The sequence below is a fragment of the Nycticebus coucang genome, chromosome 22 (assembly GCF_027406575.1).
Source record: "Nycticebus coucang isolate mNycCou1 chromosome 22, mNycCou1.pri, whole genome shotgun sequence".
NCBI lineage: Eukaryota > Metazoa > Chordata > Mammalia > Primates > Lorisidae > Nycticebus > Nycticebus coucang.
Genome location: NC_069801.1, coordinates 53,721,820 through 53,745,177, shown reverse-complemented (window position 1 = coordinate 53,745,177; position 23,358 = coordinate 53,721,820). Strand labels below are relative to the sequence as shown.

The window sequence follows — 23,358 nt, the reverse complement described above, 5'->3', positions numbered from 1 at the left end:
TCTGACTTGTCCATTCAATTGTATATTACATTCCACAAATATGAGTTTGCTGAACTAAATAACAAATGAAGATTATAAATACCTGTACGAAGGCCTCCCAACATCTCTTTGGTTATGGGGGGTGGGGGAGCAGAAAGAGGGACGGAGGGAGGGGGGTGGGGCCTTGGTGTGTGTCACACTTTATGGGGGCAAGACATGATTGCAGGAGGGACTTTACCTAACAATTGCAATCAGTGTAACCTGGCTTATTGTACCCTCAATGAATCCCCAACAATAAAAAAAAAAAAAAAGCTGACTTGGAATAAACATGGATTTATCCTCACCCAAACTTAAAGATATTGAAGCAGCAGTCCCCAGTCATTTGGGCACCAGGGACTGGTTTGATGGACAATCTTTCCACACAGGGGACGGGGTAAGGCGGGAGGTGGGATGGAGGAGGAGGAGGTGCTCAGGGGGTGATGTTGTGAGGCCTGGTTCCTAACAGGACATGGACAGGTACTAGGAGTTGGAGACCACTGTATTTTAAAAAAATGATTAAAACAATAAGTAATTATGAATAATTGAATATGAAATCTGAATAATTACGCCAGATAACCTCAAACATATTCAAATAATCACCTGAAAATCTGTGTACAGTGCCAAGGACTATGAATATCCTACACTGAAAATATCTAATTACAATTATGCACTAAGGTTAAGGTTATGCAAGATTATTTTTAAAGACGCAGTTGCTTTCCTAGAAGTACTGAGTACATGGGATACTTTTTCCTCCATTCTTGAGATACTTTACTCAGGAGACTTTCTTATGAAAGACAGAACACAACTATAGCCCAGGATGAAGGAGCAAAATGGAGTGGGAAGGGAGGAGAGAGGGAGGTTTGATAGAGGGAGGGTAAAAGGTGGGACCACACCTATGGAGCATATTGCAAGGGTACAAGTCAAATCTGTCAAGTGTAGAACATAAATGTCTTGACACAATAATCAAGTAAATGAGGTGAAAGCTATGTGGACTGGTTTGATGTAACCATGTCAGATTGTATAAAAAAAATCAACACATTGTACCCCACATATGCATAAATGTATTCACCATCTATGTGTATGTGACTTAATAAAAATAAATAAACTTGAGTTTTGAGGTTACCCCAAACAGTCAAAAAAAATAAAAAATACTCAGTTGCCAAATGAAAATCATGAAAAAAAAATCAACATTAAAATTCTATTATACTGTTTTTCCTCCAGGAATTAATCATTATTCTAGAAGTGCAATATCTTTGTGCAGTTCCAAAAGATGGGAACCCTTCAACAACTCATGTTTTCCTGAAACTCTGCATGAAATCGAATTGATATAAACAGACACATATGTATATGTGTTTGAGATATAAGGATACATCACCATTTTCTTAATCCCCCGATTAAATGTCTTCCCAAATGGAGCTTCTTTTATTCTCCAATCAGATTTTGATAAAAAGAGGCTTGAGGATGTAATCTGGATAATTAGGTAATTTTATATAATTTGGGAAGTTAGAGATTATGTAAATCATGCCTAATAATGAACAATTTTGATCCCCTCTTGACCCTAGAACTTACGTCTCAGGAAGTTACTGTCTACGATGACGTGGGCCTGACTATGAAAGAGTCAAAGTAAGTCAATTTACCTCATGCCCCTTCCTGATGATATCGGACTCATTGTGTGATGCTTTGGTGAGAGAGCCGTCTCTTTAGATCCTTGGTTAGAGATTGGATGAAAGGTTGACTTGAGATATCCCCTTACTAAGAAGAGATAACCATGAATAACATAGAAATGATCCAACAGTGGTAGGTAAGATCATTAATAACTCCTGTGTTAAATCCAGTGGGTACTTTTTTTTTTTTTTTTTTGTAGAGACAGAGTCTCACTTTATGGCCCTTGGTAGAGTGCCGTGGCATCACACGGCTCACAGCAACCTCCAACTCCTGGGCTTAAGCGATTCTCCTGCCTCAGCCTCCCGAGTAACTGGGACCACAGGCGCCCGCCACAACGCCCGGCTATTTTTTTTTGGTTGCAGTTCAGCCGGGGCTGGGTTTGAACCCGCCACCCTCGGTATATGGGGCCGGCGCCTTACCGACTGAGCCACAGGCGCCGCCCAACCCAGTGGGTACTTTTAAGTCCTTAGCTTACTACGCTTATCTATACTGTCTTAAACTGTTGACTATGCCATGCTCCAAAGGAAAAAACTTTTCCCTAGGTTTCCATAATTTTTTATTCCTCATCTTTTCCTGCTCCTCCTGAGTGGTTTTGTGTGTAAGACGGTTCATTCTAATTCTTCCACTTGTTTCTTAAATATCGTGTTCCTCAAATTTCCTAAATCAGTTATCTTCTATTTTTCTTTATACGTTCACCCATACCTAGGACTTAAGCACTGTTGTGATAATTTCAAAATTGACATTTTGAGGTCAGATTTCTCTCCTGACTTCTCATCATCCTGCTGGATGACTCTACCTGAAACTCGGAGTATCAATCATAACACATGATGTCACCTCTCTCTATCCAAATCTGGTCACTTTTCCTCTCATCTCTCCATCAGTCACTGTTTCAGTGAACACACCGTTGTCCAAACCAAAACCCTGGATTTTATTCCTGACTCGTGTTCCTCTCACGGCCTTCCCCCTCTATTGCTCTCAAGCCCTTCCCACTTCTCGGTCCCCATGGCACAGCCACCATTCGGCCCCTTCCTGTTTCTCAACAATATTACTGCAACAACTCCATGAACCACCATCTTACCTCCATTTCAGTTTACTCTCTAAAGTTTCTAAAGTACAAATGTGATCATGTCAAAAAAAACCCAGCTGCTTTAGTGGTTATCTATCATTCTCAGAACGCAATCCAAGCTACTGAGGAAGAATACATTGGTTTTCCAGCTCCTGGCAACCTCTTAGCCTAGCTTCCATTTTCCACTCATACACCATTCCTATGCTCCAGCAAAACTGTACTACTTGGTATTCTTAACTTGAAAAGGCGTCCAGAATTTCCAGACTTTCACATATGTTCCAACTTCATTAATTCATTCAACAAATGTTTTTTGATCATGAACTATATGCCAGGCACTGTGCTAGATGCTGGCTATAAAGCAGTGAAGAAAAGAGATATCATTTGTATTGTTTTTAGATATGCAAATAAATGAAAAACTAAGTCTATGAGTACACACTGGAATTTGGTTGTTTTGAAACAGGATTATTTTAAAATGTAGATACAGAGGATACTTATTTTAGAGAACATAGTTGGGGAAGCTTCTCCAAGGAGATGAGAATTTAAGAACAAAACAATGATTTTTTTTTTGCAGTTTTTGGCCAGGGATAGGTTTGAACCCACCACCTCCGGCATATGGGGCCGGCGCCCTATTCCTTTGAGCCACAGGCACTGACCAAACCATGGTTCTTTCTACCTGTAATAAACTTCGTCATATGTTTTGTCTGGTTAGCTATTTTATCCCTCATTATTTGATACTAGATTCAGATTTTACTTTCTCCAGGAAGCCCTCTCTAACTTTGTTAAAGTTAGGTATCCCCTTTTTATCATAACTATTTTATCATGGTTGTAATGTTCTATTTTTTTTTTTTTTGAGACAAGTCTCACTACGTCACCCTGGGTAGAGTGCCATGGTGTCACAGCTCACAGCAACCTCAAACTCTTGGGCTCAAGCGATTCTCTTGCCTCAGCCTCCCAAGTAGCTGGGACTACAGGTGCCTGCCACAACACCCAGCTATTTTTTTTGTTGTTGTTGTTGTAGTTGTCATTGTTGTTTAGCTGGTCCGGGCTGGGTTTGAACTCACTAGCCTAGTTGTATGTGGCTGGCACTGTAACCACTGTGCTGTGGGAGCTGAGCCTAATGTTCTATTTTTAAAAAACAATTATGACATAGTTTTATTTGAGGGGAGATTTATATTTGAATCTGTTCTTCATTGTTTATTAATACGTAGTATTTATACATATTTATGGGATCCATGTGATATTTTGAAACATGCATGAAGTGCAATGATAAATCAGGGGTTTTAGGGTATCTAACAAATCAAATATTTATCATTTCTTTGTATTGGGTACACTTCCAGTCTTCTGGCTATTTTGAAATACACAATACAATGTTGTTAGCTATAGTCACCTTACTGGGCCACAGAATACTAGAACTTATTTCATCTACCTACCTGTTATGTTTGAATCTATTAATCAACATCTCTTCACATACCTACACATATATTCTTCCCAGCTTCTGATAATTGCCATACAAACATTAGGCTTTTTCTATTTCTGTGAAGAATGTTTTGGTATCTTGATAGGGATTTCATTGACTTTATAGATTGCTTTGTGTAGTATGAACATTCAATACTAATTCTTCTGATCCATGAACATGGAATGTCTTTCCATTTGTTATGTCCCCATCAATTTCCTTCATTAGTGTTTTGTAATTTTCCTCATAAGGGTCTTTCATCTCTTTGGTTAAATTTATTCTTATGTACTTTTTTTTTTTTTTTGGCGGGGGCCAGGTTTGAACCTGCCACCTCCAGTCTATGGGGCCAGTGCCCTACTCCTTTGAGCCACAGGCGCCGCCCATTCTTATGTACTTCTTATATTTATTGTAAATGAAATTGCTTCCTCGATTTCTTTTTCATCTAGTTCTAGTTGGTGTATAGAAATGCTACTAACTTACATATGTTGATTTTGTATCCTGCAACATTACTGAATTTACAGTTCTAACAGTTTTTTTTTTTATGTCTTAAGGTTTTACTAGATAAAAAACTATGCCATCTGCAAAGAGGAACAACTTGACTTGTTCTAATTTAGATGCCTTTTCTTTCTCTTGCCTGATGGCTCTCAACAGGGCTTAGAGTACTATGTTGAATAGGCATGATGAAAGTGAGATTCCTGGCCTTGTTCAGTTCTTAAAGAAAAGATGTGTCGGGCGGCGCCTGTGGCTCAGTTGGTGGGGTGCTGGCCCCATATACCGAGGGTGGCGGGTTCAAACCCAGCCCCCGCCAAACTGCAACCAAAAAATAGCTGGGCGTTGTGGTGGGCGCCTGTAGTGCCAGCTGCTCAGGAGGCTGAGGCAAGAGAATCGCTTAAGCCCAGGAGTTGGAGGTTGCTGTGAGCTGTGTGATGCCACGGCACTCTACCGAGGGTGATAAAGTGAGACTCTGTCTCTACAAAAAAAAAAAAAAAAAAGAAAAGAAAAGGGGTGTAGCTTTGCCCCAGAATGATGTTAGCTGTGGGTTTGTGATATATGGCCTTAATTATGTTGAGGTATGTTCTTTCTATGCCTAATACGTTGAGAGCTTTTTTCCCCCCCAGGTAAATTGACATATACCAGATCCCTCTCCAGTGAGGATGAGTTTGTTTGTTTTTTATCATAAAGGGATGTTGAATTTTATCAAACGTTGTTTCTGCTTCCATTGAGACTATCATATAGTTTTTTTCCTTCATTCAGTTGATGTGATGTATTATTTATTGATTTATACATGTTGAATCCATTTTTGCATCTGTGGGATAAATCTCACTTGCTCATGGTATATTATACTTTGACATGCTGTTGGATTTGGTGTGCTTGTGCTCCATTGAGGGTTTTTGCATCTGTGTTGATCAGGAATATTGGCATGTATTTTTTTTGTGGTGTGTCTTTGTCCGCTTTTGACATCAGGATAATCCTGGCCTCATAGAATTAGGAAGAATTCCCTCCTTTTCAACCTTTTCGAATAGAATTGGTGAGAATTCTTCTAAGTTTGGTAGATTTCATCAGTAAAGCCACCTGGTCCTGAACTTTTCTTTATTGGGAGACTTTGTATTTCTTTATATTCAATCTTCTTATTCATTAGTGGTCTGTTCAAGTTCCCTATTTCTTCCTGGTTCAACCTTGGTAGGTTGCTTGTGTCCAGAAATTAATCCATTTTCTCTAAGTTTTCTAATTTGTTAGCATATAGTTGTGCAGAATAGTCTCTGTGTGCATGATAGTCTTTGATAACCCTTTTTATTTGTGTGGTATGAGTTGTGATGTCTCCTTTTACATTTTTAATTTTATTTGGATCTTCTCTCTTTGGGGGAGATTAGACTAGCAGTTTATCACTTTTATCCTATAAAAATCAACTTTTCACTTTGTGGATCTTTGGTATCTTTTTCTTAGTCTCTATCCATTTAGTTCTACTATGACCTGTATTGTTTCTATCTACTAATTTGGGCTTTGATTTATTCTTGCTTTTCTAGTTCTTGAGTACATCATAAGGTTGTTTATTTGAAATATTTCTATTCTGACGTAGGTGTTTATTGCTATACACTTTCCTCTTAGCATTGCTTTTGCTATATCCTATACATTTTGGTAAGTTGTGTCTCAGTTTTCATTTGCTTCAAGAAAATTATTGTTTTCCTCCTTGATTTATTGATCCAATGGTCATTCAGAACATGTTTAATTTCCATGTTTTTGTATAGTTTCCAAATTTCATATTATCACTGATTTCTAGCTTTATTCCATTGAGGTTTGAGAAGATATTTGATATGATTTTGATTTTCTACAGTTTGTTGAGAATTGTTTTATGGCCTAATATAGTCTCTATCCTAGAGAATGTTCCATGTGCTGGTGAGAAGAATGTATACTCTCCAGCTCTTGGATAAAGTTTTCTATAAATGTCTGTTAGGCCATTTTGTCCAAAGAGCAATTTAAATCCAATATTTCTTTCCTAGTTTTCTGTCTAGAATAATCTGTCCAATGGTGAATGTGGGGTGAAGTACCCAGGTATTATTGTATTAGGGTCTATGTCTCCCTATTAGATCAAATATTTGCTATAATATGTAGGTGCTCTGGTGTTGAGTACATATATATTTAGAATTGTTAGATACTCTTGCTGAACTGATTCCTTTGATTATATAAAGACCTTCTTTGTTCCTTTTTATTGTTTTTGAATTACAGTGTATTTTACCTTATGTAAGTATAGCTACTCTGGATTGCTCTTGGTTTCCATTCACATGGAATATCTTTTTCCAGTCCTGTCACTTTCAGCCTACATGTGTCTTTACAGGTAAGGTAAGTTTCTTGCAGAAAGCAAATAATGGGGTCATGTTTTCAGCCCATCTGTATCATTTAAGTGGGGGAATTTAATCTGTTTACATTCAAGGTTAGTATTGACTTGAGGACTTATTCCTGTCATTTTGTTAATTGTTTCCTTGTATATTCATTGTTCCTCTCTCTTTATCATTGTGATCTGGTGATCTTCTGTAGTGCTAACATTGAAGTACTTTCTCTCTCATTTCTGTGTCCTATCAGTGAGTTTTATACATTCATGCGTTTCTATGGTGACTGATGTCATTCTTTTGCTTCCAGGTATAGGACTCACTTAACCATTTCTCTTAGGGCCAGTGGGGTAGTGATGAATACCCTCAGCTTTTGCTTGTCTGGGAAGGACTTCATTTCTTCTTCATTTTTAAAGAATAGTTTTTCTAGGTATAACATTCTTGTCTGGAAGTTTTTTTGTTTGCTTTTTCTTTAGCACTTTGAATATATCACCCTATTCACTCCTGGCCTATGAACTTTCTGCTAAGAAATCTGCTGTTAGTCTGATGGGAAGTTCCCTTACACATGTATATGACTTGATGCTTTTCTCTTGCTGTTTTAAAATTTTTGTTTCTGAGGTTTTGACAATTTGACTACAATGTGCCTGGGGAAAACCTTTCTGGGTTGAACCTATTTGGGCATATTTGAGCTTCCCATATCTAGTAAGACTTGAGAATTTTTTAGTTATCTCATTAAATAGTTTTTCTATGCATTTGCCCATCTTCTCCTTCTGGAACACCAAATTCAACAATTTAGTTACTTTAAGATGTACCACATGTCATTTAGGCTCTCTTCACTCTTTCTAAGTTATTTCAAAAACCTGTCTTCAATTTCAGAAATTCTTCTGCTTGATCTAGTCTATTTTGAAGCTCACAATTGTATTTTTTTAATTCATTGGACTCTTTAGTTCTAGGATTTTTTATTTTGTATGATATCTATGTTGAATTTCTCATTCAGATCATAAATTGTTTTCATGATTTATATTTTTATGTGTTCTCTCATATTTCACTGATCTTTAATATCACTATTTTAATTTTTTCCAGGTAGTTCAGATTTTTTTATTGGAATATATTGCTGCAGAATGATTTGTTCCTTTGGAGATGTTATGTTTCCTTTTTTCATATTTCTTGTGTCTTTACATTGATGCTTATGCATTTGGTATAAGAGTTGTTTCTTCCATTTTTTTGGACTGGCTTTCCCAGAAACTTTTTCCTCTAAATGTTATCTGTAGTGTTGATTGTATAAGAAACTTTAGCTTTGATTCCAGATGTGTACAGTAGTATAATCCCATATGCTTTCTTTTGCTATAATCAGTATGGTGGTACCTATGAATTCATCAGTGGCTTAAGCTGTGGTTATTGTTATAGTAGAAGTTGTGATAAAAGTTTTGCTGGGGACAGGGACACCTGGTAGTCCAGTCCTCAGTTGCTAGTGATGGTGGCAGTGGCCTAAGGGTTCCTACTCTTTGGCCCCTGGGTGGTATTTGCTGGCACTAGTATTAGCAGATGTAGGTGGGCTGATCCTTGGGCCCTTAGGTGGTTTGCTTGGGTACCAGCAATGGCAATAGTGAACCAGGAGAGTAGAAAGATTCTGAGGCCCGTGGGTAATAGCCTCAGTGACAGCAATAGTGATGGTGAGCCAACCTTTTGGCCCCCATATAGTACAAACAGGTACTGCTGATGGTGGGCTGGACAGGCCATTCCCCAGGTGGCAAGTAGCCCATAGTGTTAGTGTTGACAGAGTGGACAAGCCCATTCTCAAGCTCCTGGAAGCAGTGTGCAGACACCAGTGGTGGTTCATAGAGCAGGTAAATGCACAGGCCCCCAGATAACATACGCAAGTGTTGGCAGATCTGGCAGGCCTGTTCCATCTTCAGGCGCCCAGGAGTGCGTGGATCCCAGCAGTGGCAGGAAGAGTGGGTTGATCTCCAGACGCCCAAACAATGCTTGTGGGCAGGAGTAGCACCAGCTGGGGTAGGCCTGTCCTCAGGCCCCTGAAAAGTGGGCATAGGCTGTGGTCGGCAGGGAAGGTCAATCCTCAGATGGATCTAGTGGCAGGTAGACTGGCCTTGTTGTCAGAACTCTTGATGGTGTGTGTGTGTGCGCGTGCGTGCGTGTCATAGCAACAGCCAGGGCAGGTTTGATCTGTATTCTTGACTTTCTCTTCTATCTAGACTGGGAACTCCCTGAGGTAGGACTATGTCTTTCAGATCTGCATCACATGGCCTTAGACCAAAACATAGTTTGTTAAATTCATTAACTACAAAGGACCTGCTATAAACATGTGCAAAATAATCTGAAAACTCAAACTAGATAACCATTACTCTCATTTAAAAAATCAGAAATTCTCTGTGCCAAGCTGCAGCTGGAAGAATAGGTAACATTTGGACAAATGGAGACTGGGAGCAAGAAGAGAGGAAAGGGGAGAGGGAGAGGGAGTGGACAACTGTGTAAATGGAAAACACGTGTTTGGGAAATTTTGGGAAGTATGTGATCAGGAAAGAGGCTATTACACCAGGAAATATAATTTGGCTTAAGATGGGGGAGGGCCCTGAGATATAAAGTTTTTTCTTCTTTTGTTTTTTTGATTTTGAGTTTTGCTTTGTTCTTTCTGTTTTTTGAGATCAGATCTTACTGTATTGCCCAGGTTGGAGTGCAGTGGCTATTTACACGTATGATAGCATACTATAGTCTCAAACTCCGAGCCTGAAGCAATCCCCCGGCTCAGCGTCCCACGTAGCTGGGACTCCAGCCATATGCCGCTATGCCCAGCTGAATTCTTTTTCTTGAAAAGTAAATTTGTAAAACTCAAAAAGACAACATACATGAGTTATAAAGCACGGCAAAATAAATTGCCCTGTGGTCACCCCTCAACTTAAAAACCAGAACGTAACCAGTACCTTGGCCTTTCCCCTTGTGCACATCGCTTAGTCTTTCCTCTGATGTAAAATTCTCCTGAATTTTGTTTTTCAGATTAATGAGGGTACAATTAGGTTACGTTGTTTGTGGTTGTTAGGTAAAGTTCAAGTTGCAGTTGAGCCCTTCACCCAGCTGTGCTCTCTACCCTTACTTGTGCCTCATGGGTGAGAGCTTACCACACGTCCTCCCCGGGGCCGCCTCTCCCCTTCATGCATTTAAATGTACTTTTCTCTCCTGTGGGCATGCCGTTGTTCACGTACTAATTTCATATTGAGTATAATCTCTTCCATTCTTGTAATACTTAGGATGCTCTTCAAATACTTCCAGGCAAATACAAAAGGTGTAAAGTCTCCATCTTTATTTATGGGTGAATAGTATTTCATAGTATGCATATACCATAGTTTATTATCTATCCGTGAGTTGATGGGCACTTAAGTTGTTTCTTCATCTTTGTGACTGTGAATTGAGCATTCTCCTAAATTTTGTATTTTTCATTTCCTTGTTTAAAGCAAAAATGGTGTTTTCAGACACAGATGATAAAAATATCATTTCATTTAGGATTTGAGCATTATAAAAACGGTACTTTGTATACAGAATGCTGCGATTTCTTTTGATTCCTCAAATAAAATCTTTCTCCATTGTAATTCATTAATTTTTACTCTTCTATAATATTCCATCATATGTATATATCACAATTCATTTACCCATTCTCTTGTTACCAAGAATTGGGGTAGTTCCTAATGCTTTGAACTTATAGACAATACTGTGACTGACACTCATGTCACCTGTGAACATGCTAGAGATGTCTTCTAGGACATAGAAGGGGAGAGAAATACAAATTACATAGGGAGTACAAATTCGTAAGAAAATGACAACTTGTTTTCCCAAGTGGTCGTACCAGTTTAATCATTCATTTCCTTCTCTCTGATCACCCATTAACTACTTTGTAAAACTACGAATGATTACTTTAAAAAAATGTTATAGTACTTGTGAAAAATGAATTAACATACGTAAAATACCTAGCATAAGCCCTAACACATCAGTGATCAAAAAGTACTACTTCTTTCTGTAATAAACATCCTCCCCCTTCCCTATACCCTCTGCTGCCAGACCCACTACTCCTGCTAAACACTAGTCAGCTTGGTTTTGACTCACAGTGAAATTTAGTATCATCATTCACATTTTAGAGGCAAAGAAATTGAGGTTCACAAAGGAGACAAAGTGTGATTATAAAACAGGACAATCTCTTGCTTTTGGTTTCAAATTTGGATTATCACAGATTGAGGTCAGCAAATTACAGCCTGTGGGCGAAATAAGGCTTGCCGCTTGTTTTTGTAAATAAAGTTGCAGCAGTGGGGTTGAATAGTTGTCACAGAGATCACATGCCCTTGCCACAGACTATCAGAATATATCCCTAGGTAAGTTTTTAATTTTGTTGATGGTCCTGTCAATGCTTAACAATTCAGTCTCAATTTACTTGCTCAAACTACTTTTCTCCTTAGAAATGAAGATAAACTGAAAACCTGGAAGCCCAAGTTTTTGATACCAAAAGAAAAAAGAGAGCGAGAAAAAGATGCCGAAGACTCAGGAAGGTAGGAGCGCAGATGCATGTACACTATAGCTTAACGGCTGCGATTTAGACCTCTTCCTAGCTGTGTGCTTTACACAAGTCGTTGAATAGGATTCTCCGTTCTTCATCCACAAAAATGAGAAAAGCAACACAGCTGAAAGGATTAAAAGAGACAAAGAATACGAAAATGTTAAGTACCATACATGTTTGCATTAATCATCACCCTACTTTTTGGGGATAAGAAGTGAGGGAAGATTTCAACTCAGCCCTTATCCAACAATGAAAAACCTCCAGTTTTCTTCAGGCTGTAAGAACTTTCCCCTACATGACAGAACTTAAATACGCCCTAAGAACTTAATGCATTAAAAACTTCGAGAAAAGAGACAGATGTCATATACCAACTTCCCTAAAATACAATATAATTCTAGTTAGGACTACAGTTATTATTAGGTTCTTACAAACACATGTTCTTTATTTACTCATGTGATTCAAGTTCCCAGCTGGCTGTTGAGGGAGGTGATTTTTTTTACTGATTCATATGGTCTCTATGCTCCAGTCTTCTCAATTGCTAGGACAGGGCAGGATCGGAGGTACTTTATATTAACAGATGTCTTCGAGAAAACCTTGTCTAAGTAGCCACTGAGATGTGAACCTGTGTAGTCTGTCTTCTCTGGGAAATCCTTTTAGAAAAGTCCTACGGGATTATCCCCAAAGAAACCAGACATCAGTCTGTACCAAATCCAAACTCAGAGGATGGCAAGGGTGGCCCTTCCCTTAAGATTATTTTCTTTGCTTTTAGACTTGATGTAATTTATTTTTCCCACGTTGGAAAGATGTATTCACAGACTATAAAAGCAACTTCCTACCGTAAACGCCCCACTTTACAAATGTTTATATAGCATAACAAAACGGAATTTCAAGAGGGGAAATATCAGTAAAATTTTTGACCTCTCTCCCCAGAAAGCTTTTTAGTATGTTGATGACAAGTTAAGTCTTTTTAGGGAATGATTTTGTAGTGCTTTTTATTTTTCATAACAAGTCGTATACTTTTATTCTCAACTGAAAAAGTTTGAACATATAATCACAATGTTATCATTATTCCTATACCTCGTTTCCCCGAAAATAAGACAGTGTCTCATTTTAAGGTGTGCTCCCAAAGATGCACTAGGTCTTATTTTCAGGGGACATCTTATCTTTCCTGTAAGTAGGTCTTATTTTTGGAGGATGTCTTATTTTCAGGAAAACGGGGTAGATCTGTGTTTTTCAACCTCTCGGCACACTTGAACCTGTAGTTACTTTCACAGCACATTTATGTTGATCAAAAAAAGAGTAAGAAAAAACAGTATATTATTTATGGTGCCTTGAACTTCTTTCAAAAATAATTAATGATCTTTAAAAATGTTCACGGCACACTTAAGATCCTCTCAGGGCAGACAAGTGTGCTGTGGTACACCAGTTGAAAATCACTACTACAGATTGATGTGGCAATTTCTATGCACACCTTGATCCTTGGAGATGGTTTCTAGCTTACCTTATTCTACCAGTAAGAAATGCTTTCTACATTAGTCGAACCCTTTTATTACGCCTCCATTAGTCCAAGATGACAATGAGGAAGGATATCTCTGGTAAAAAGGCATGAGACAGCCCACTTTCTAAGATGACCCACATAAACACGTAAGGGTAGAAAAGGGGAGCTGATACAGCTGCAAAGGTGGACTGGGGGTAACTGGTTTTGTTTTTGTTTTTTTTTTTTTGTACAGTTTTTGGCCAGGGCTGGGTTTGAACCCACCACCTCCGGTATATGGGGCCAGCGCCCTACTCCTTTGAGCCACAGGCACTGCCCGGGGGGTAACTGTTAAATGATGATGAATTTAGACGTTATCCTGTAGGCAAAAGAGACAAGCAAGAGTGTGACACGGTCAGTTAAATTTTAAAAAAATCACTCTGGAGGCAGAGGTACAGATGGATTCAAGGACCAGGCAAGAGAGAGGTGGTGTTTCAGGCAAGAAGCCGTGTGGTGAGTCTGAACAAGGCAGTGGCTGTAATTGTCTCAAGAACAAAACAGATGATGTAGGAGACACTTTAAAAGAAGCCAGAGCTTGGTTGACATTTTTCCTTCTGTAAACATTAAACTGCTAAGACAGAACCAAACCCCATATGAAGAGCAGGAGGATAAGAGTGTAATTAGATTCTGCTTTAACGGTTATTTGCTTTCACGTGCTGAAATTCTTGCGCATGTTTTGTGGCATCTTGGTTTGTTTAACTCTATCCATTTCTCCAATCATGGCGCAAACAAGATGGTGCATTGATGATGCCAGGTAGATCTGTGATTCCCCAGTTAGGTTTTAAAACGTGGAAAACCACAAAATGTCAGCCCCTTATAGATTCTTAGTAGTTTCCATTAAATGGTCTACAGCTGGTAAGATTTATAGATTTTTTTTTTCTTGAGTTCCCTTTTTAAAAAACAAGTTAATTATGCTTCTAAGCCTAATTCAGAGAAGTTTCTTGTTTACCTTAAGTTGTTTAACCAATTCTATTTTATTCCAAGTTATTATCTTACTATCAGAAACATTTTTTAATTGTGAAGGAAAGCAATTTATATAACTTACCCTTTTCAGTTGTTCTGACAATCTGCTCTAGTGGAGATACACGTGTGTTTGTGTGAACATATTATATACACACATCGATACATGACTTTAGATATAATTCTCTATAAAATTATATGCAAAAAAAAATTAAATTATCTTTATACCTGAGGGCAGCGCCTGTGGCTCAAAGGAGTAGGGTGCCGGCCCCATATGCCACAGGTGGCGGGTTTAAACCCAGCCCTGGCCAAAAACTGCAAAAAAAAAGTTTATACCTGAATTTATCCTGTAATGAAATGACTCTGTTTGGAAACTTCAGTCTTACATTTTACCTGCATATTTCTTGCCTGTTTTATCTTCTAGAATTTTCTTCAAAACCAAGAAGCAAAACTTAGAAAAGCACAGACTGCAGAGAGAAGAAAAACTTTTCAGAGAAAGATTTAAGGTATATTCTCTTCTGAAGGTAAAAATTAGCAATATTGGGCTTTTTAAAGATTCTGAAAATGTGCTACACCACTGCCTCTCTGAGATAAAGACATGATCTTTGACTAAAAAACTGGCACTTGGATTTTTTCCTGATGCGTTTACGTAGCTGTCGTATCTTTGTACAGCCGTTCAAGGGTCCACTCTTCTCTGCTCCTCCACGTAAAGCTAATTCCTCAGCACACTTTATACACCGATTACACACTGACCAGCTGTATTATTTTGTGTGTGTGTGTATGTGCACCCTATGCTAACTCGAGTTCTTCTGGAAAGAGGAAACCTGTCTCATTCACATTTGCTCCCCAGGACTCTACATGTAACACCAGACACACAGTGTTCCAGTGTTTGCTGAATGACTGATGGATAAACAAATAGTAACTGAATGAATAAAGCAGCAGCATCAGAAGCTCTTTGACTTTTTATTCTGTTAAAAAGACCCCATGGGCCATTTCTCCATTATTCTAAGTTTGAACAATCCTCCCTGATTTCATATGTTGTCAAAGCAAGGATTTATTAATTTAAAAAATATATGGAATACCTTCCATGTGCTAGACCATTGTTTCCAACCTTCTTTGTTATCTCACAGCACACTTAAACCTATGGTTAAACTTCCATAGCACACTTAAATTATGCTAATCAAAAAACAAAGGGTGAAAAAGGAATATACTTACTATGCTTTGAACTTCTTTTGAAAATAATTAATGATCTTTAAAATTTTTTGTTGACAATCACCATGCTAGACACACAGTTGAGAGGAACAACGCATTTATCCTGATCATAAAATCGAAGTTACTATTCTCCAACATCTTCACAAATCCCCCATTGCCAAATGGTTAAAGTCCGGACTTCTTGCCATGGCACATAAAGCTCTTTGTGTTAGGACTCTTGCTTATCTTTCTGATTGTATCTTCTGACATTCTGTGTCTTGGACTTCATGCTTTGGAAACAAATTGTTTACTGTTCTATTTCTGGAGTGGACCCCCACCTCTAACCCAGCCTTGGTATTTCATTCCTCTAGGCAATTACTTGGTCTATTCCAACTATCTGGTCTACCCCTGCTACTTTTCTCCATCTGACCAGCTCTTGTTCACTTAACAAGCTTCATTCAAGGTACCTCCTTCTCTAGGAAGACTTACCCAAACCTCCTGATTAAAAAAAAAAAAAAAAAAAATTGGGCGGCACCTGTGGCTCAGCGCCAGCCCCATATACCAAGGGTGGTGGGTTTGAACTCGGCCCTGGTCAAACTGCAACAAAAAAATAGCCAGGTATTGTAGCGGGCACCTATAGTCCCAGCTACTTAGGAGGCTGAGGCAAGAGAATCACCTAAGCCTAAGAGCTGGAGGTGGCTGTGAGCTGTGACAGCACAGCACTCTACTGAGGGCAAGAAAGTGAGACTCTGTCCCTAAAAAAAAAAACAACTCTTATTTACCTATATACATGAACAACCTCTAGCTCATCACTAAACGCATTATTGCAATTAACATGTGCATCACATTAAACTATGAGCTATTCAAGGTAACCCTTGATGGCAAGGGTTACCTTATTTATCTATCTTCAGAACCATGTACAGAGTAGAACGCTTTGTGAGCATCCATAAAATACTTTTGAAATAAACTAAATAGAAATATACATAAATCCCTCGTAATCACTGATGGTTGCTGCTTAGACCAAAGCTAACTGGGGTCAGTGTATCTAGAAAATGTGACATAAAATTATCGACCTCAACTGTGCTGTTCTATGTGCACGATTCCACGCTTCTTATCACCTGTCAGGGCTTTCCTTCATACTTAGAAAAACGATGGCATTTCAATAATTTTTCTCTGGCTCAAATAAAAAAATATTGGTTATCTCATTTATGAGAGGCACTGAGGAGAAAAAGATGAAAATGGAAGACGGTATCATTCATTTAATCAGACAAGAAGTTTAGTAAATGTTAAAACCGGAGTATACACAAAGTTCAATTACAACATTAAATTACACATGGCCATGATGAAAGTCTTCATGTAAAGTGGTTAAGAAAAAGAAGACTAGGGTGGCGCCTGTGGCTCAGTGAGTAAGGCACGGGCCCCATATACGGAGGGTGGCGCCTGTGGCTCAGTCAGTAAGGTGCCGGCCCCATATGCTGAGGGTGGCGGGTTCAAACCCAGCCCCGGCTGAACTGCAACCGAAAAATAGCCGGGTGTTGTGATGGGCGCCTGTAGTCCCAGCTGCTCGGGAGGCTGAGGCAAGAGAATCGCGGAAGCCTAAGAGCTGGAGGTTGCTGTGAGTCCTGTGACATCATGGCACTCTACCGAGGGCGGTAAAGTGAGACTCTGTCTCTACAAAAAAAAAAAAAAAAGAAAAAGAAGACTATTTCAAGTAGAGAAAACAGTGTGAGCAAAGCCAGGGAAATGTAAAAGGTACCTGGCGTATTCAAAGATGACCATGTAGCTTGACATAGCTTCAATAAAGGGGACAGAGATTTAGGGTCGGGAGTGGGGAGGAAATGTATGCAACGGACCTAAATGTCAAGCTACGAAATGTAGGCCGTGTCCTGAACGCAATGCAGAGTTTTTGGAACTTTGTGATTTAAGAAATCATTCTGGATTCACAGTGAGCAATGGCCTGGAAAGAGTACGCTGACCAGTTAGGAAGCTATTCCACGGTGAGGCAAGAGAAAAATCTATTTTGGTATAGGCGGGTGATCTTGTAATTTACCACCCAATAAAAGACACACCTGAGAGGAGAAAAAGGCACTCTTAATTACAACAATGTTTGTAAATAGAGACAATACTAATCAACTGAGAGTGTCCTGGGCAAAGGGAGATAGTTGGGCATCCTAATGTAGTGAAGTGGACGTCTCTAAGCCACATATTCCGGTGGGTTTTTTTAGTCAACAGAGTTCAATAAATGTATCTATAGATATATAGTCCAGCTAGCTTATCAGAGCTGGATCAGAAAAAATTTTGGAGGTCAAAAATTAAATTTCTCATCAGATTTTTCAAAAATGCCTGCTTATTACCACAAAAGGATGATAGTAATTGCCCCCATATAATACATGTGCTATGGCTAAACCTAAAAACATATGTATAAGCTCACCCAGAGAGGAAGCGTGGAAAGACAGTGGTACCCAGAAATGACAGGTATGTAAGAATATCACATAGTATAAACCCTAAGGCACTACAGACACAAAGAAGGTTTGTTTTTAGTTTTGTTTTTTTTTTAACTTCTCCTTTTCCGGGTTTGGAGGTAACTTTATGACCAGAACAGTAAACATAATTCATAGTACTAAATCCACAGTACCAAATTCATACCCACGTTACAGCTTTCTTGTCTTACCAAGACTCAGTCTAGTATAATTAGATAATGGTTGTGAACACATGGAAATATAATCATAGCAGGGCGGCACCTGTGGCTCAAAGGAGTTGGGCGCCGGCCCCACATACTAGAGGTGGCAGGTTCAAACCCTGCCCCGGCCAAAAATTCCAAAAAAAAATATATATATATGTGTGTGTGTGTGTGTGTGTGTGTGTGTGTGTATAATCACAGTAAACAAATGTCAGATTGCAGCATTTGCTCTTATTTTCTTAAATGGCTTGCTTTCCACTGTATACCTTCCCATTATTTTTTATTCCCTTGTGTAATTTAGTCAACTCTAGTATCTTGAGTTTATTTTGAAGTTACTGTAGGATAGCCTCCATTCATTTTGCTATAATGAAAAAAAGAGTAACAACAATGAAAGAATGGTCTCATGGGTCACTTCTCATTTCAGTATGACAAAGAGATTATCGTCATCAACACAGCAGTGGTGTGCTCCAAAAACTCAAGAAATGGCATATTCGATTTGCCAATAATCCCTGGAGAAGAACTGGAAGTTATCGATACCACTGAACAAAACCTAGTGATATGCCGGAACTCCAAAGGCAAATGTAAGTTCACTGGTTTACTGCCCATAACACTCCGGTCGGTGTTGTAAACAAACCTGAAAGCATTTCCTCTGTAACTTTCAAATTAGTGACAGTTATTTTTGTTTCTATAGATGGACATGTGCTCATTGAACATCTACATTTCAAGTAAGTAGTTTTATACTTCTAACCGTGAGTTGTAAATATTCAATGCCCTGTTGTGTACATTAGTCTCAAGGGAAGACTACTGAATTTATGGAAATTCAGGAAAAGTTTTAAAAATCAGATATGCAGTGCCCCATTCCATAAGGATTACGCTGAAAGAGGCACGCTATTGTGTCTCCTGAGTATATCATCGAAATTCTCCACAGAGCATTATAGATTTTTTAAAGGAACCTAAAAATATGAAACAAGGTAAGAAATTTCCTAGGAGTCTCCTCCTTGCTGTTCCATTGCCCTATATTTCAAACTGTTTGTCTGTTTTTCTTTTTTCTCAGGCATCAAAGTTGGTCACCTTAGGAAGATCAAATGGTATGGGCTGCGCACGTGAGAACTCGTCCTAAAACCTTAGTCCTGCCTCACATCAGTGTCCGTTTATACGTCAAAACGAGACGGTGGAATCTGGGGTAACGTCCATTCAGAACTTAGGAGGGAGAAATGAAAACAAATTCCCAGCATTTAGATGGTGGTGTTATCCCTAACCCTTGTGTCTCAGCGTCCATCTTTCAGTGTCCATTTCAGCTGGAGCGAGTGTGAGACCGAGTGTGGCAGCCTTCGAGCACTTGCTTAACGAGCCATCTCCAAAGTTAGAAATCGCGCCTTCCGGCGCCCGGTCACTTGAGCAGATGGGCAGTTTGCTTCTAATATTAGCACGCGAGCGTTTATAATTTCTAGAAGTGCATTGGAATTTGGTTAATTTAATTCTGAACAATAAACAGTGTAACCAAGATCTTTAAGGTACAGTCTTAAAATAATTATGGCTTAAGCCCTAAAAAAAAAAAAAAAAAAAATCAAGGTAAAGTATCCTTTTGTTTTATCACAAAAATAAAATCCATGTGCTCTGTTCAACATTAGTTTCTTTTGTAAATAGTTTGCTGAAAACTAATTTATTCCTAACTGCACCTTCATTGCTTATTTTGTGTTAAATATACAAATATGCTTTATCGTTTTCAAAAAAATCCTGTTGCCCAAAATAAGGAAAATTACTATTTTGTCTATGTCCAAATACCTATTCAAACACATTCATAGGTACTTTCATATGTCCTTTTCATATAAATGAAAGTAAATAAAAATTTTGAAGCTGAGCTATACCATCGATTATAGGCGTCATTTCCGTGTGACCTGTTGAAGGGTCCGTTTCCCACCGACGGGAGCAGGCGACGGAGCACTTTCTGGACTCAGCGGCAGCGCACCCACAGGCGTCACTCACTGGCGTTGACGCTGAAGTAACTCAGCAAGCTTCCTTGGTTCTAGTTATGTTTGGGGGTTTGAAACTAACAATCTTTAAAATGTGAATACTTTAATATGCTTTCTTGGAATGTTATCTTTAAGAAAGATTTTTGCGAAGCAATTAATTTATCAAAACAGAAACAAAAATATGATTTTTAAAATGGTACGCACTGCATGTCTAATAAATAAATGGTATATTGACATTAAACTGTTAAAATTCCTTAACTGGCTTTTTCAGCATTGCAAACTAAAGAATGTCCCTCAGTTCTTTAAGCCTGGCAATTCTAGCTTTCAAGAATGTGATAGAATTTGTTTCCGTGGCCTCATCCTTTATACTTTGAGACTATTTTTGAAGCTTCTAAATTCTTTTACCTTCTTTTTCACGTTCCAAATGGCACTTATTAATAAAGGCCCAGCTTATTCTAAAAGACAGACATCAAAAGTATTCGTTAGAGTTCAGCGTTTAGAGAAGGAAAGAGGTAAAGCGATGACTGTGTAATTAAACCAGGTGTGAATGGAATGGTGAGAGGGTTAAGACAGGTTTGACAGAGAAAGTGACACTGCAGCTTGGTCTTTAAATATGTTTGTTAGACGGGCACAGAGATGGGCTATGAAGAAATCCTAAGTCAATGGAGGGCAGTATGCCTGGTGGGAAGTGCAAGAGCCATTTGGATAGGAGTGAAGTTGGGGCTACAGTACAACACAGTTCCCTTGTCTTTCTCCTGAGGGTAGGAGCCGGTCAAGGGTTAAGCAGGAAGGAAGCGCCAGCTACTTAGGGGGGAAAAACAATCACAGCAAGATGGGTAACAGAGGAGAGGCTAATTGCTTTTATAATACTCTAGGCAAAGGGGCATTAGGCCTTAAGACGGCAGCAACAGAAACACAGCAGACCCTCTGTAATTTGACTGCTCCAGGGGGTCAACACATGAAGACAGACAACACAAGGAAGGGAACTCGGCCCACTGGACTGATACGCACCTGGGGGGCCACGTCTGCCCCGCGAAAATTAGGTCAACCTACGGAGGTGTCGAGGCAGTGGGGGGTCAAGTAGGAGGATCTGCTGTGCATACACGTATCACAGACGTCCCATCAGACCTGATGGAGGAGTAGGAGATGGTTCTGAGGCTTCTTTTTTGGGAAATGAGATTAAGTCAGGTACTGTAGATAGGGAATATAATTCTGCTTGGACACTCTGAACTAACCTTATCCCCTAGAGAGAGCCAATAAGGGAACTGCAGCCTCTCCTGCTCTCCAGGACAAAGGCTGTTACACCAGGCCTTGGAGAAGACGTGGCTGCGTAAGACCTGTGGACCAGGAGGTGAGTCAGACTATCTATGTTGATGTCGAACAGCAACCTTCCACGCAGTAATCTGTCCCATATAACGCTGAACCGTAAGCCGTGTCACTCCTGCCGCTGCTCCCAGCCATTTTAAACAGGTGGCACTAGGGCTAAGTCTGGACTGAGACAGGGCTGTCCGTGTTTTCCTACCTCATCATAGGACTGCTTGTTCTAACTCAGCGCTTTGCAGGGCTGTCCGTGTTTTCCCACGTCGTCATAGGACTGCTTGTTCTAACTCAGCACTTTGCTACTTAATTTCCTCTGTAGTAAAACAGGGCCAGTAACATTCATCTTGTCTACTTCACGGGATTGCTGCCATGCAAGTGTTTAAGATCCTGAATATATGATACGGTATAAGTGGCATTATTTTTGTACCTGGCCTTTTCCGAAGTTGGAAGGTGCTGAAAACCAAAATACATTCTTGGCTGGGCACAGGAGCGTATCCCTGGAATCCTTCCACTTTGGGAGGACTGCCTGAAGCCAGGAGTTCTAAGACTAGCCTGAGCAACACAGCCAGACCTTGTCTCTACAAAAAACCAGAAATATGAGGTGGACGTGACGGCACACACCTGTAGTCCCAGCTATTCCAGAGGCTGAGGCGGAAGGATGGCTTGAGCCTGGGCCTCTAAGGTTGCAATGAGCTCTGACGATAGCACTGCACACAGTCCTGGCAAAAGAGGGAGACACTGTTAACAAGAACAAACCAAGGAGCAAAAAATAAATAAATTCACATTAAAAATATTTAAAAAATGCAGATCTTAAGATTTGAAAGACTAGCTACGAGATGACAAATTTATCTTACACAGACACACAAAAATGTTTAGTGTTAAAACCTATTAAATATATTTTAAAAGTACCAGGGGGAGCCAACCTTTTTTTTTTTTCTCTGCCACACACTGGACAAATAAAGAGCTGTCTTGGGACCCATGTTAAGTATGCAAACACTAACAAAAGCTGATTAGCAAAAAAAAAAAAATTCCCTGCATACTTTTCATGATATAACACATGCTGATGTCCTGAAAAGATCAGCATGTGGCCTGCAGGCCCTCAGTCAAACTATTTGGTGTAATATAATATAAACTAGTACCTAATTACTTTTATTTAAAAGCTATATCACATTGATTAATAGTAATTACTTTTTAATGTATTCAAGCCATATTTAATGTGGTTATATTCTATTTCACTAAATTCAGCCACATTTTCCTCCATAAAGTGTTCAAACTAAATCTGCAAGGTTTTTAAGTGGAAACACTGTAACTAAGTCTTCAGTGATGTTCCCAGCAGATGTGATGTCTCTTAGAAACATTAGCATAAAGGATCCAAGGAAAGGCTGAGTTTCTATCTATTTTTAATTTTATATAAAAAGATAGCAAAGATAACACCAGCCTGTCAGACAAAAGGCACCATACAAAGGTACTTAATCCAAGCAAAGGCTAACACTGGCCCACTCATAAATTCATTTATTACTGTAGCCCTCATTAAAAAGAAATGAGCCCTGGCTTGGCGCCTGTGGCTCAAGCTGCTAAGGTGCCAGCCACATACACCTGAGCTGGCAGGTTCAAATCCAGCCCGGGCCCACCAAACAATGATGGCTACAACCAAAAAATAGCCAGGCGTTGTGGCAGGTGCCTGTAGTCCCAGCTACTTGGGAGGCAGAGGCAGAAGAATTGCTTGAGCCCAGGAGTTGAAGGTTGCTGTGAGCTGTGATGCTACAGCACTCTACTCAGGGTGACAGCTTGAAGCTCTGTCTCAAAAAAAAAAAAGAAAGAAAGAAAGAAATGAGCCTTCATTAAAAAGAATGTAGGTCTGGCCCCCAACAATCTTTCTTTCTTTTTTTCTTTTGGAGACAGAGTCTCAATATGTCACCCTCAGTAGAGTGCCGTGGCGTCACAGCTCACAGCAACCTCAAACTCTTGGGCTTAAGCGATTCTCTTGCCTCAGCCTCCCAAGTAGCTGCGACCACAGGCACCTGACACAACACTCAGCTATTTTTTGTTGTTGTTGCAGTTGTCATTGTTGGCTAGCTGGCCTGGGTCGGGTTTGAACCCACCAGCTCAGTGCAT

General features: G+C 39.4%; 1 protein-coding gene across 1 annotated transcript in view; it reads left to right on the top strand.

The window, feature by feature from the left end:
* FYB2 (FYN binding protein 2) overlaps positions 1-20,912 on the top strand; it is a 131,636-nt gene extending 110,724 nt beyond the window's left edge. The window contains exons 15-20 of the mRNA XM_053575563.1: positions 1,581-1,641; positions 11,488-11,577; positions 14,504-14,585; positions 18,375-18,531; positions 18,642-18,675; positions 19,005-20,912. Coding sequence (XP_053431538.1) covers positions 1,581-1,641; positions 11,488-11,577; positions 14,504-14,585; positions 18,375-18,531; positions 18,642-18,675; positions 19,005-19,026 — 446 coding nt within the window. The 3' untranslated portion in view covers positions 19,027-20,912. The remainder of the gene's footprint in view (positions 1-1,580; positions 1,642-11,487; positions 11,578-14,503; positions 14,586-18,374; positions 18,532-18,641; positions 18,676-19,004) is intronic.
* The last annotated feature ends 2,446 nt before the right edge of the window (positions 20,913-23,358 follow it).